The sequence below is a fragment of the Phyllobates terribilis genome, unplaced genomic scaffold (assembly GCF_046119375.1).
Source record: "Phyllobates terribilis strain yellow unplaced genomic scaffold, ASM4611937v1 Scaffold_1__5_contigs__length_1240528914, whole genome shotgun sequence".
NCBI lineage: Eukaryota > Metazoa > Chordata > Amphibia > Anura > Dendrobatidae > Phyllobates > Phyllobates terribilis.
The window spans coordinates 1,023,615,968-1,023,629,354 of NW_027362761.1; the positions used below are offsets into that span (position 1 = coordinate 1,023,615,968).

The 13,387-nt window shown below is 40.5% G+C and overlaps 1 protein-coding gene across 1 annotated transcript in view; it reads left to right on the forward strand.

Annotated features, from left to right (window-relative positions):
* Positions 1-13,387, forward strand: part of NAF1 (nuclear assembly factor 1 ribonucleoprotein) — a 55,090-nt gene that overhangs the window by 29,510 nt on the left and 12,193 nt on the right. Inside the window, exons 5-6 of the mRNA XM_073656396.1 lie at positions 459-541; positions 7,765-7,925. Of these exons, the coding sequence (XP_073512497.1) occupies positions 459-541; positions 7,765-7,925 (244 nt within the window). The remainder of the gene's footprint in view (positions 1-458; positions 542-7,764; positions 7,926-13,387) is intronic.

Sequence of the window (13,387 nt, forward strand, 5' to 3'; positions counted from 1 at the left end):
CTTGCTTGTTTTCCATCTATCTCCACCCCCTCTTCTTTGACTGGCTTCATAGAGACAAAGAAAGATGGAGATAGTTGGAAAACAAGTAGGTTGGATGGTGCCCTAAAATTTTTACCCGCGCCATGATGCTCCGAGCGCCTGTACTTGGTTTGAACAGTCATTCTGCGCTGACAAGCTTCCTTTGATACTTTATATTGCTTCTTCTATAAATGAATTGAGCTGCAGCTTCCTAATTTTATTGACCAGATCAGTCCAATGTAAACTAACACCTACTAGTGTGTGAAAAAAGCGGACCGCAGTGTAACCCACAAGTTAGCAGTTTAACAGCGTATTACTGGGGGGTGCTGGTGGTGGGACCCTTTACAACTAACTGGCTTCCTGAGACTTGCTCAGAGCATTAATTTTTCTCCATGACCACCCTTTCAGGGTTTGCAAATGATTTACCGTTTCTATTTCAGTAATCATTGAATCTTTACGAGACATTCTGCCATTAAATGAAGACACTATTGTCTTTAAGGAGGATCGGAGCACCGTTGGTAAGGTAAGGATTTTGTAACAAAGAAAAGCGTTCAGCGTTTTTAAAGAGGCTCACAGGTTCTCATCACACATCATTTTGTGGATTAATGTTCAGTGTATCGCCTGACATGTGTGTCCTCCATATAGTTGCTTGTATAACTCCATGTTACTTGTATGTTGCTAGGTGGTATAAGCTCTCCAGCCATGTTGGGGCAAAAAGGGGTCCACAGCTCCAGCACCGCAATAAATGGCAAGAAGGGCACCAAATGTGTTTCTGATCATTCCTTGCATTATGTAAAATGTTGGTTATTCCAGAGCGTTTCTTTGAGACGTGTCTTACTGAATAGCAATCCTTTTGTGTGTGTGCTAGAAAAATATCTTCAGAAAGTGTTATCTTGAGATGAATGTTGAGCTGCAATTCACGGAGTTGAGATCACCATACATGGAAAATGTTTGCCCCAAACAAGGCAAGACATCAATCGTGTAAAATGTCCTGGCAATAAAGAATGTACATGTTTGTGTGAGAGCAGACAAGGTAATAAAGCAGTGTTCGTTCTTTTTAGACCTGCGCTTAGTTGTGAGGCTGATTTTAGTTGAGTTGCTCTAGTGAAGAGAGGCAGACTATAGAAGTGACACAGATATAAATTGCAATCTACTTCGGTTTCTGGAGACTTCTGCATGAGAATGTATCATAGCATTCGGTGGATGTCTCTGCTCACATACCTCTAATGATGAAGTGTTCTTGCATGTCAGTCATGAGTGTATACACTTATATGCACTACTTATACTACTATTATTTATAACAAAGAGAAAAATGGAGCCTTCAATAGCTTAGAACGATTATTCAAATTTTATTGCATATAAAGATTAAAATCAGTAACAAAAAACACCCATATAACATTTATGCCCAAAAATGTGATCAACACAGATCCCAAGCTGTGAGTAGCCAGTGGCGCCAATTACAATGTGCTATCATGAATAGTGACTATGCCACAAGGGCATTCCTTTGCATAGTACATACTGATAGTATCTAATGAGTCCATAAGTTAAACCCTGAGCCAAAGGGAAGGTATAGTACCTAGTGCATCTTTGCAGTTATCAATAGGCTCAAGGGAGAATACATATTAAATAATTGGACTCATGAACATACCCAGCAGTTGGAGATGGACGCCAATGGGACCGTCAGCCTGGTGAGAAAATTCCCCACGTCCCCTATGCACGTTTCGCTTGTATAAATGACCGCTTCCTCATGGGGGAATATGCGCCTATACCTTCCAGGACCACCTTATACCATGTGATGAGTCACATGGTGTAGCCTCTGCCAACGGGTGATGGTTCTAACGGCGCATGTCGCCCACTCATCTGAGCTACCGCCCCCCACAGGCGTCATGCACCGTGCTCATGCGCGGGAGCCGAGACGCGTCACAGGGCTCCCGGTCATGCGCACAGCCCTGTGCGACACCGCAAGGGACACCGCGCCGGACAAGAGGTGGGCGCATGCGCACCACTTCAGATGCCACAGGTGGGCAATGGCAACCTCATAAATCCCACCCCTAAGAACAAATACAGCAAATAGATGTGCAAATACATATATAAAAATTACAAACAATTTAGAGGTTCACACAAAGGATTCTCCTGGTGATTCGTCCTATTAACGTAGATACATTGTCTTAACACAAGGAGCAGCAGTTTTCCCTAAGGTGATGGCCACAAAGCAACTCTGTATTGGCTTTCAAAAGGAAGCTCACTGTCAGGTAAGAATAGAGAAATAAACAATGAATGACAAATAACACATATATAATAATATTTTATTATTTTTTAAATTTAAAAAACAAGGAACAGAAAAAAACAACCAGGGGAGATAGGGATGCTTACAGGAAAGGCACAAAACTAACAGTCTCATTGAGACCATGCGGTACCATTGAACCCAGGACTGATCCATCGAGTCTCCTTCTGGGCCTATATCTTTTTCAGCTGAGGGTGAGGACTAGGGAACATGTTCGCGATATTGCTTCTGCCAGCACAGTGGCCGATCCCTCTATATTAAAAACTCTGCCACGACATTTTAGACCGTTCCACAACTGTAATGCGAAGACCTTGGCCATTAAAGGCATTGATGTTGTGCATGGTGGCATTAGAGGAGGCAACCTGAAAAAGATATTGGCCCAGAAGGAGACTCTATGGATCAGTCCTGGGTTCAATGGTACCGCATGGTCTCAATGAGACTGTTAGTTTTATGCCTTTCCTGTAAGCATCCTTATCTCCCCTGGTTGTTTTTTTCTGTTCCTTGTTTTTTAATTTATATAATAACACATAAAAAATAATAAAATATTATTTGTCATTCATTGTTTATTTCTCTAGTCTTACCTGACAGTGATCTCCTTTTGAAAGCCAATACAGAGTTGCTTTTGGGGCCTTCACCTTAGGGAAAACTGCTTCTCCTTGTGTTAAGACAATGTATCTACGTTAATAGGATGAATCACCAGGAGAATCCATTGTGTGAACCTCTAAATTGTTTGCAATATATATAGTACAGACCAAAAGTTTGGACACACCTTCTCATTTAAAGATTTTTCTGTATTTTCATGACTCTGAAAATTGTACATTCACACTGAAGTCATCAGAACTATGAATTAACACATGTGGAATTATATACTTAACAAAAAAGTGTGAAACAACTGAAAATATGTCTTATATTCTAGGTTCTTCAAAGTAGCCACCTTTGGCTTTGATGACTGCTTTGCACACTCTTGGCATTCTCTTGATGAGCTTCAAGAGGTAGTCACCGGAAATGGTCTTCCAATAATCTTGAAGGAGTTCCCAGAGATGCTTAGCACTTGTTGGCCCTTTTACCTTCACTCTGCGGTCCAGCTCACCCCAAACCATCTCGATTGGGTTCAGGTCTGGTGACTGTGGAGGCCAGGTCATCTGGCGTAGCACCCCATCACTCTCCTTCTTGGTCAAATAGCCCTTACACAGCCTGGAGGTGTGTTTGGGGTCATTGTCCTGTTGAAAAATAAATGATGGTCCAACTAAATGCAAACCGGATGGAATAGCATGCCGCTGCAAGATGCTGTGGTAGCCATGCTGGTTCAGTATGCCTTCAATTTTGAATAAGTCCCCAACAGTGTCACCAGCAAAGCACCCCCACACCATCACACCTCCTCCTCCTCCATGCTTCACGGTGGGAACCAGGCATGCAGAGTCCATCCGTTCACCTTTTCTGCGTCGCACAAAGACACGGTGGTTGGAACCAAAGATCTCAAATTTGGACTCATCAGACCAAAGCACAGATTTCCACTGGTCTAATATCCATTCCTTGTGTTCTTGAGCCCAAGCAAGTCTCTTCTGCTTGTTGCCTATGCTTAGCAGTGGCTTCCTAGCAGCTATTTTACCATGAAGGCCTGCTGCACAAAGTCTCCTCTTAACAGTTGTTGTAGAGATGTGTCTGCTGCTAGAACTCTGTGTGGCATTGACCTGGTCTCTAATCTGAGCTGCTGTTAACCTACGATTTCTGAGGCTGGTGACTCTGATAAACTTATCCTCAGAAGCAGAGGTGACTCTTGGTCTTCCTTTCCTCGGGCGGTCCTCATGTGAGCCAGTTTCTTTGTAGCGCTTGATGGTTTTTGCAACTGCACTTGGGGACACTTTCAAAGTTTGCCCAATTTTTCGCACTGACTGACCTTCATTTCTTAAAGTAATGATGGCCACTCATTTTTCTTTACTTGGCTGCTTTTTTCTTGCCATAATACAAATTCTAACAGTCTATTCAGTAGGACTATCAGCTGTGTATCCACCAGACTTCTGCACAACACAACTGATGGTCCCAACCCCATTTATAAGGCAAGAAATCCCACTTACTAAACCTGACAGGGCACACCTGTGAAGTCAAAACCATTTCCGGTGACTACCTCTTGAAGCTCATCAAGAGAATGCCAAGAGTGTGCAAAGCAGTCATCAAAGCAAAAGGTGGCTACTTTGAAGAACCTAGAATATGACATATTTTCAATTGTTTCATACTTTTTTGTTAACTATATAATTCCACATGTGTTAATTCATAGTTTTGGTGCCTTCAGTGTGAATGTACAATTTTCATAGTCATGAAAATACAGAAAAATCTTTAAATGAGAAGGTGTGTCCTAACTTTTGGTCTGTACTGTATATGGAGTTGTTTTTGGGGGACACAAGAGGCACTGTTCCCACTTTTGAACCTCTAATCATGATGTTTGTGATCCAAATGGGTTGTTGTATAATATTATACTACTATTAATTCACATGCACAAAAACGCACCATTTATCCCTCAATAATTAGTGTTGGTGCTTGTGGGATGGAGAATATGCCTCAGTCTTTACATACATCTATGTTCTATTTGGCCTCAGATGTGGCATCTATGCGTAAAGCTATACTCTCCTGGGTCCTTCTGTGGAAGACCTTGGAGTGCTGTACACTAATAGTAGGTGTCTATACCTCTTCCACCATCATGTGACACCTCATATCTGACATGGTAGCATAGCTCATGTGTTGCACATGGTGTAAACAGTAATTCCTGACCCATTTTAACAATGGTGAACATGGAGGATATAGGCTGCAGTGTAACTTTACTATTCCATTCCTAATTTTGTATATGACCTGAACATAATGGGGTGGGGGATGCATGATTCACTATATAGCACAGATAGACACATTTGCATTGCAATATGTTTAGGTTGCTGCACCCATGTACTGCAGCAGGGCGAGTAATTTGGAACAGACTATATATTTTTGTTTGCACAATTTTTGTTTTCATGAATACTGCTTAGAATTGATTAGAAGGAAAGCTTTTGTGTTGCATTTACTAGTATTGCTCATTGCTTAGATGTATGCTTTTTATATTGGAGCCATGTGGTATGGTCTATAGCCTTATCATGGTCCTGTCTTGGACCTGTACATCTTGGTACAGTTTTAATTGCGTGTATTGACTTCTTCATCTGGATAAGAAAGTATTGAGATTTTCTTAATTTAGCTGGATGTATACCTTTTATGTGTATGACTTTCTCTTTTCATACTTTACTCCTATCTTCATACAGGCTGCCACTCCACATTTAATAATTGTTGCCCACTCAATTCTTAGAGGGGTGGTTTATTTTTCAAATAGAATTCACCCTTTGCTGCATTTTATTTTAAAAAGACAAACTGCGCTGTGCTCACCTTCCCTGGGTCCACCAATGAATCTCCATCGTGGCTTGTGACATTGACTGGAGCCCTGGTATTACCTTGACACACAGCAGTCGGTGAGCTCAGCGGTCAGAGTGGCATTAGAGATGGAACGCCCAGCTCCGAGCCGCTGAGCTCACTGATTGGCTGTCAACGTGACGTCAGCGCTGCAGCGAATTCCAGACTCCTGGAACAATGACGGGGATTCTCCAGTGGACCTCAGGAAGGTGAGCACAGCGCAGTTTATATTTTAACAAAAAGCAACATGCAAATTACTCTGCCTTTTTATAAAAAAAAAAAAAAAAAAAGTATTCATGCCCCATGAACTTTTAACACTTTTTTTTCATATTACACCCACAATCTTAAATGTATTTTATTGGAATTTTATGTAATATAGCAACACTAAGTAGCAAGTACTTGTGAAGTGTAATGGAAATGATACATATTTTTTTTTTTTTTTCTAAAGATTTTAAAAGTATAAATCTGAAAACTGTGCCGTTCATTTGTATTCCGCCCCCTGTGGTCCAGTCACCCTAAATAAAACCCGTGTGACCAATTGCTTCCATAAGTTATATAATTAGTGAATTCTCCTAACTGATTTTCCAGCCCTGCCATGAAATGACCTAACAAAATTTGTTATCTTCTCGTTAGCACAGTAGAAAGTGTAAATGAAGACAAAGTATCTGACATGCTGATTGAATTATAAGAGCAGATTGGCTTCTTTACAAAGGGCTGCTGCTTGAAATCATTGTCATCTTCTGTTAACCTTGGTTACTTCTAAAGAAATCATGAAGTCATCATTGTTATGCATTGAAAGGCCTTCACATGGAAGGACATTGCTTCTTGTAAAATTGCCCCTAAAACGACCATCTGTCGTATTATCAATAGCATCAAAAAGAGAGGGTTTCAGTTGCTGTGAATAAGGGTTAAGGTCACACAAGATACTGCAGCAAATGCCTGGACAATCTCCTATAGAGGATTTAGCTAGGGGATTGATCCAACACCAGTGCAGTGCTTGCTCATGAATTGCAGGCAGGAGTCGGTGCATCAGTAAGGTAAAGGCTTTCGGAGGCTGACCTTCTGTCAATAAGGACAGCAAAGAATCCTCCTGTCCCCAAGGAAAACATAATACTGACATTCTGCAGGAAGTACAGGGATTGGACTGCAGAAAAAGGGAATACAATTATTTTCTCTGAAGCCCCCTTCAGAATATTCAAGCAGCCAACTTTGTGAAAACCAAAGTTTGTCAGTCTCAAAACTTTTGGCCACAATTGGGTGGAAAATTTGTGTTTGTAATTACTGCTTAATAGTGTTGAGCGAGTATGTTCTGTTAACCCTTTCGGCGAGTATGCTCGGGCCGAACTCCGAGTATTTACAGCTGCTCGGTGTTATGGTTGAATCGCTCCCGTGTGCATGATTTGCAACTGTTTGACAGCTTTATTACATGTGAGGAATGTCTATTTCTTACACATTCCTCACATGTAATAAAGCTGTCACAGTTGCAAATCATGCACACGGGAGCGATTCAATCATATCACCGAGCAGCTGTAAATACTCGGAGCTCAGCCCGAGCATACTCGGAACAGAACATACTCTCTCAACACTACTGCTTAACCATTCCCCTAGATTATTAGTTTATGGGGTTTACTTCAGCTGTTATCTTATTGCACTACTTCTCTTGGGTTGATACTGGAGGGGTGATGTTTGCGTGGATGTTTTGGACTTTTCCCGAGTGCCTTAGAAGTGTTTGGTCTGGAATTGCCACACTCCTGGATTACTTAGGCCACCCACTGGAGGAAGGAATCAATGTGTTTTAGGATGTATATTTATTCCATTTGTCTATATCTTGCTGAGAGGTTTTCAATTTTTCCTTATAATGAAAAAAAAGTGATGAACAATAGCTGGCTGGAATTTTTATTAGCATTTGGAGAGTTTACTTTAGGACTCTCAACTGCAAAATTATCTAGTATCGTCTGTATTATGGATGTATCACATTTTATTTGGACACCTGTTTTTACAATCAGCTACTGATTAATATTTTTGATGTTTCGCAGATCTTTGAGATATTTGGACCAGTTCCACATCCATTTTATGTGGTTCGTTTTAATTCTAAAGATCACATTGAATCCTGCGGAATCCAGATAAAAGATACCATGTGTTTTGCTCCGTCTGTTGAGGACTTTACCCAGTATATAATTCCCGATGTATTGAAAAGGTATGTGATCATGACACTGAAAAGAGCCCTTGTTTTCATCATCTTGTATATGGTTACATAGGTTTATATTCGTTTGCAAAGAAGTAAGAGATAACTTGGCGTGGTGATGAAATGCATCCCGCCAGTTAATGTGCTAGTTGTCTGATGCATTGACCACACAAATAACGCTCTTCCCTTCCGTTCCCTGCCTTGTGCCCAAACCAGTAGTTTTCAACCACATATTGGGTATTGCCACATTTGAGATTGCTTTACACATTTTGGCGTCCATTTTCTCCTATTAAGGCTTGTGAAAATGATACCTTTTTAATTTTTCAAGTCCCAGCATTATAAAATTTGTGAAGCATCGACATGATCAAAATGATCATCCCTTAGATTAATTCCTTGAGGTTGTTATTTCCAAGTTATGGTCACTTCCGGGGCTTTCTGCTGCTTTGGCATTTCAAGGGCTCTGCAAATGCGATATGACATCCGCAATCTAGTCAGGTCAAATAGCACACCTTTCATGCCATGCCATGTGCGCAAACAGAAGATTTAGACCCCAACTGGGGTATTGCTGCTTTCAGGAGAAATTGCTTTACAAATTGTAGGGTCTATTTTCATTTTCTACCTCTTCTGAAAATTAAAAACTTGTGACTAAAGCAACATTTTTAGTTTTTGCGTCCTAATGTTATAAATTTTTTGTGACGCACATGTGATTCCAAAATGCTCACCACACCCCTAACTGAATTCCTTGTGTAGTTTCCAAAATGGGGGTCGTTTTGAGGATGAGCAGGGGATTTTGTTTTGGCACGTTAAAGGCTCTGCAAATGTGACACTAAGGCTATGTGCCCACGTTGCGGAAATGAAGCGGAAAATTTGCGTTTCATTTCCGCATGTCCTCTCCCGGAAAAAACGCATGCGAAATTTCGCAAGCGTTTATCGCGCGTTTTTCGACATGCGGAATTGCCTTGCGTTTTTTATTGCATTGCAAAGGCAACGGAAACACAAAATTAATTGACATGCTGCGGATTTTTGTGCGCATCAAAAACGCTGCGGAAAAATCCGCAGCATGGGCATCGAACTTGCGGATTCTCATTGGGGACCATCTGGTGCGGATTGAAAAGCGTTTTACAAGCGTTTCCGCTGCGGAAATTCCGCATCAAATACGCTTGTTAAACACTACGTGGGCACATACCCTAAGTCCACAGTCAATTTCAGCCAAATTTGCCCTTCAGAAGTAGCGCTCCTTCCCTTCTGTGCCCAAACTGTAGATTCCAGCCACCATTCGGTGTGCATTTTCTCTCAATACTTCTTGTGAAAATGGAAAATTTGAGGCTGAAGCAACATTTTAATTGAAAGTAATATTTGAATGTTTTTTTTCTTTCCACTTGCATTATTCCTGTGAAGCACCCAAAGGCTTAAATTTCTTGAATATAATTTTCATTGCTTAGAGGGGTGCAGTTTTTAAAATGGCATTTTTTTTTGGGGGGGGGGGGGGTTCCCTGATGCACAGGCCCATCAAAATCACTTTAAAACTGAATAGTTTGCAACATTTGTTGAAAAGAAATAAAATTGCTTCTAAACGTCTAACATCTTTAAAAAATAACTGAACAAAAGAAATAAAATGGAAAGTATTGTAAAAAATAGAAACATGGGAAATGTTGCTTTTTTAAATATTTTATGAGATGCAACATATTTTTTCCTCTTAAAACAGTTTGAAAATGTAGCAAATTTTTTGCCCAAATTCTAATATTGTCATAAATGCAGATTTTATGAGCCGAAATGTACTAAAATCATAAAGTACAAAGTGTCACAAATACACATGTTCAGAATCCATAAGAGTGGGAGAAGCATTCCAGAGTTATGGGGCTCTGTCAGGAAGGTCAAAATTGGCTTCAGAGGTAATGGGTTAAGGCTCAAGGTGCACAGTGCGTCCCTACTCTTGTGACCCCTGTAGATGAGCCACTAATCGAGGAATGAGTTATAGGAATGCTTGTTTCCAACTATCTGCCCCGTCTAAACAGACCAGCAAAATTCTCATTCATCGAATGGTGATATATTTTTTTTAAATGCTTGCTTAAAAATCATCATTTTGCAGCTCATTGCCCATGTAAACGGGTGATATATTTTTGATAAGATATTTTTTTTAGGTTCAGGACAAACAAATGAAGGGGAGCTGTTGTCCTTTTCTCTCAGCTATTGCCCCAGTCTCTGTTTACAGGCTCCGAAGAAGCAGATCATATAAATAAAATTAGAAGGACCTAATAGGCTATTCAAACCCATAGAATTTTATATATGTTTGCTATATGGACAAATAAATGGCAGACCATTCAGATGAAAGCACAACCAGCAGAGCGTAACACCGAATATTGGCTCCAAAAATCATTAAAAGGCAAGTATTCGGAAATCTAAAAAAACTTTATTGGACAAATGGTATAGTGGCACTACACGCACAAGAGTGCTCGCACTAACGTATTACAAGTCAAAAACAAAGTGTAGACAAAAGAGACCACAAAGAAGATAATATACATATATATAACACTATTGGATCTATAACAAAGGGTCAAACTAATACTACATAACACTACGTACAAATGGTATATATCAAAATGATCCAGTTTATGTAGTATGTATTAATATGAAACCAAATTGTACAGAATATTAGAAAACCATAAGTATACTGTCACCTAATAGTCAATGTGTATGTATCATAGTGGTGACAGTATACAAGTGCCTCCACAGGGAAGAAGGGGACCGGAAAAGGGGAAGGTAAAAGCCATGTGGAATTATGCAAAGAATATACCAATGTAATGTAGATAAGATTACATCCACATAAGACTAAAAGATGGTCACATAATGTGAGTTACCAGGATGCATGTACACAGTGGGGAGAGGAGGAGTATTAGAAATTACCTGAGTGGTCCACAAAAACTGCACGGCGCAAACCCCAATGCCCATTTCGGACAGGAGTGTTCTCTGACTAAGGACTCTTGTCCGAAACGTGCGTTGGGGTTTGCGCCACGCTGTTTGTGGACCACTCAGGTAATTTCTAGTACTCCTAGAAAGTATTAAAAATAAATTAATTAAAAAAAAGTAGGTGCTAATGTGTTACTTTTTGCACACTAAAAACCATGTAAATCTTGTATCTTTAATGATACTGATTTGAAGAGTAAACTTATCGTGTTACTTATACAACACAATAAAAGCCATTAATTATAATTAACAACAAAAAAATCAATTCTGGCAAGCTCCTCTCCCAAAATCCAAATAAAACAGAACAAAGTACCTCAAGATGGTACCCATAAGAGTATGTGAGCTTCGCTTTGCAAAAGTCATGTAATTTTTTTTTTTTTTTTTTTTAATCTATTCCATCCAAGTTTACACACAAAAAATCAAATGGTGCTCCCTCTCCAAATAATCAAATGGTGCTCCCTCTCTTTTGAGCCTTGTGTGCCCAACAGTACTCTCAGGTGAAATTGAATAACTAAAACTAAATTTTTGCAGCAAAAACAACACTTAAAGGGAACCTGTCACCAGAAAAAAAAAAAAACTTTATTAACCTGCCTGGCGCCAACACTTAGCCGAATGCTGCCTGATGAAAAGTAACTTTATTTACCCCAGCAGCGTTCTGGTTTTAGTTACCGGGGTGGCGCAGGTTCAGTCACCGGTCTAGAGCGGCAGCTGTAACTGCTCCCCCAGCACTGACAGCAGCTCAGCATTGGGTTGTCAGTCATGACCGAGGGGGAAGTTACAGCCTGTATACTCAGAGCCGTGACTGAAGCCAGGACGCTGCCAGAGGGAATAAAGCTCCTTTTCTCCCCACAGCATTCGGCTAACAATGCTTTTAACCTGCAGATTAACCCTATATCTGCAGTTTTTTTTTTTTCTGGTGACAGGTTCCCTTTAAGGCTTTTTTACGGCTTAATGTTACCTGTAGCATCAAAATTCTCACTGCGACCATAGATGAATTTGTTGATGGGTATAGTTTTCAAATTGGGGTCTCTTTGGTGGTCTACGGGGTTCTACTGTTTAAATTCATTTTCTCTCATTACCAGTTGCAAATTAAATATTTGGTGGTAAAACTACATTTTGGTGGAAAAAATATTTTTCAGATCTTTATTTTGCTTTGCTTTTAACTTCTTTGAAACTCCTGAAGGGTTAACACACTTTCTGAAATGCGTTTTTTTAGGTAATGTCTTTGAAAATATAAAATATTTGCAGCTAAACTTAAAAGCATAATGCTGACATCTTGTAAATGACATTAAGGCTATGTGCCCACGATGCAGAAATGCTCCGGATTTTTTCCTGAGCGTTTCTGCATCTCCCTGGCAGAAAAAAACACATGCGGATTGTACATGCCAGGGACATGCGGATGTAAAGCGTTCTTCACATACATTTCTGCATGTGGGTTGTCAAGCGCTTTCCAAGCGATTTTAGCATCCCTTGGAAAGTGCTTGTCAACTTGGTCACACTATATAGATCCATGCAAAAGGCATAGATTTATATAGTGTGACCCCCAAAGAATGGTTAAAAATCAAAAAAAAATCTATACTTACCTTCCGATGGCCCCCGGAGTCTTGCTTCACCGTCCTGGCTGCCGGCAGATCACGGTACACTGAAGGACCTGCAGACGTCAACGTCGCATGACCCGTCACATGACTGACGTCCGCATAGGTCCTCCAGTCCATCGCGATCTGCCGGCAAGGGAGGATGAGCACACCGGGGGCCGTCAGAAGGTAAGTATAATATTTTAATTTTTTATTTTATTTTTTATTTATTTTTTTTTTTTTATACAGTTTCTATGGTACCCGGGTCCAGAGGAGAGTCTCCTCTCCTCTAGACCTGGGTACCATGCGCACATTGAACGCTTGTATTCCGCATGTGCTTATCTAGTGAAGCGGAATGCATGCGTTCTAATGCAAGTCAATGGCGGCGAAAACAGTTCTTCCACAAAATAATTGGTAGTGCTGCGTTTTTATCCGCAATGGGGAACATGGCAGGCCTTCTACCATGCGTTTTTTTTAAGCGTTTCTGCAGCGTTTTTGCCGCTGCGGAAACGCTTAAACGCATCGTGGGCACACAGCCTAACAGTTTTGTGGAGTACGGCTGTTTTTAAGGGGATAAAAATCTCCGAATCACTTGGACATGTAGAAGCTTTCCAAAATTGTCACAGTGACACATGTCATATTCGACAAACTGTCGGTAAGGTCAAAACTGGCTTTAGTGAGAAGGGGTTAAAACCGTTGCACATAATAATGTGTACAAAACACTTCTCTTTTTCTAGATGTGAATGTAGGAAAAGCAGCACTCTTGTAAATCAAGTGCCACTGCCTGGTGGAACACTAAATTGCCTTTTCGTATTTCCATTTTATACTTGCTCTTCAGCTGTGCCATATAGGAGCCTTGAATCATGGCAATGTTCATACAGCCAACTCCAAGTAAAAGGAGGAATACTCCAGTCTATTAAACTCTCTTCAGTTAGC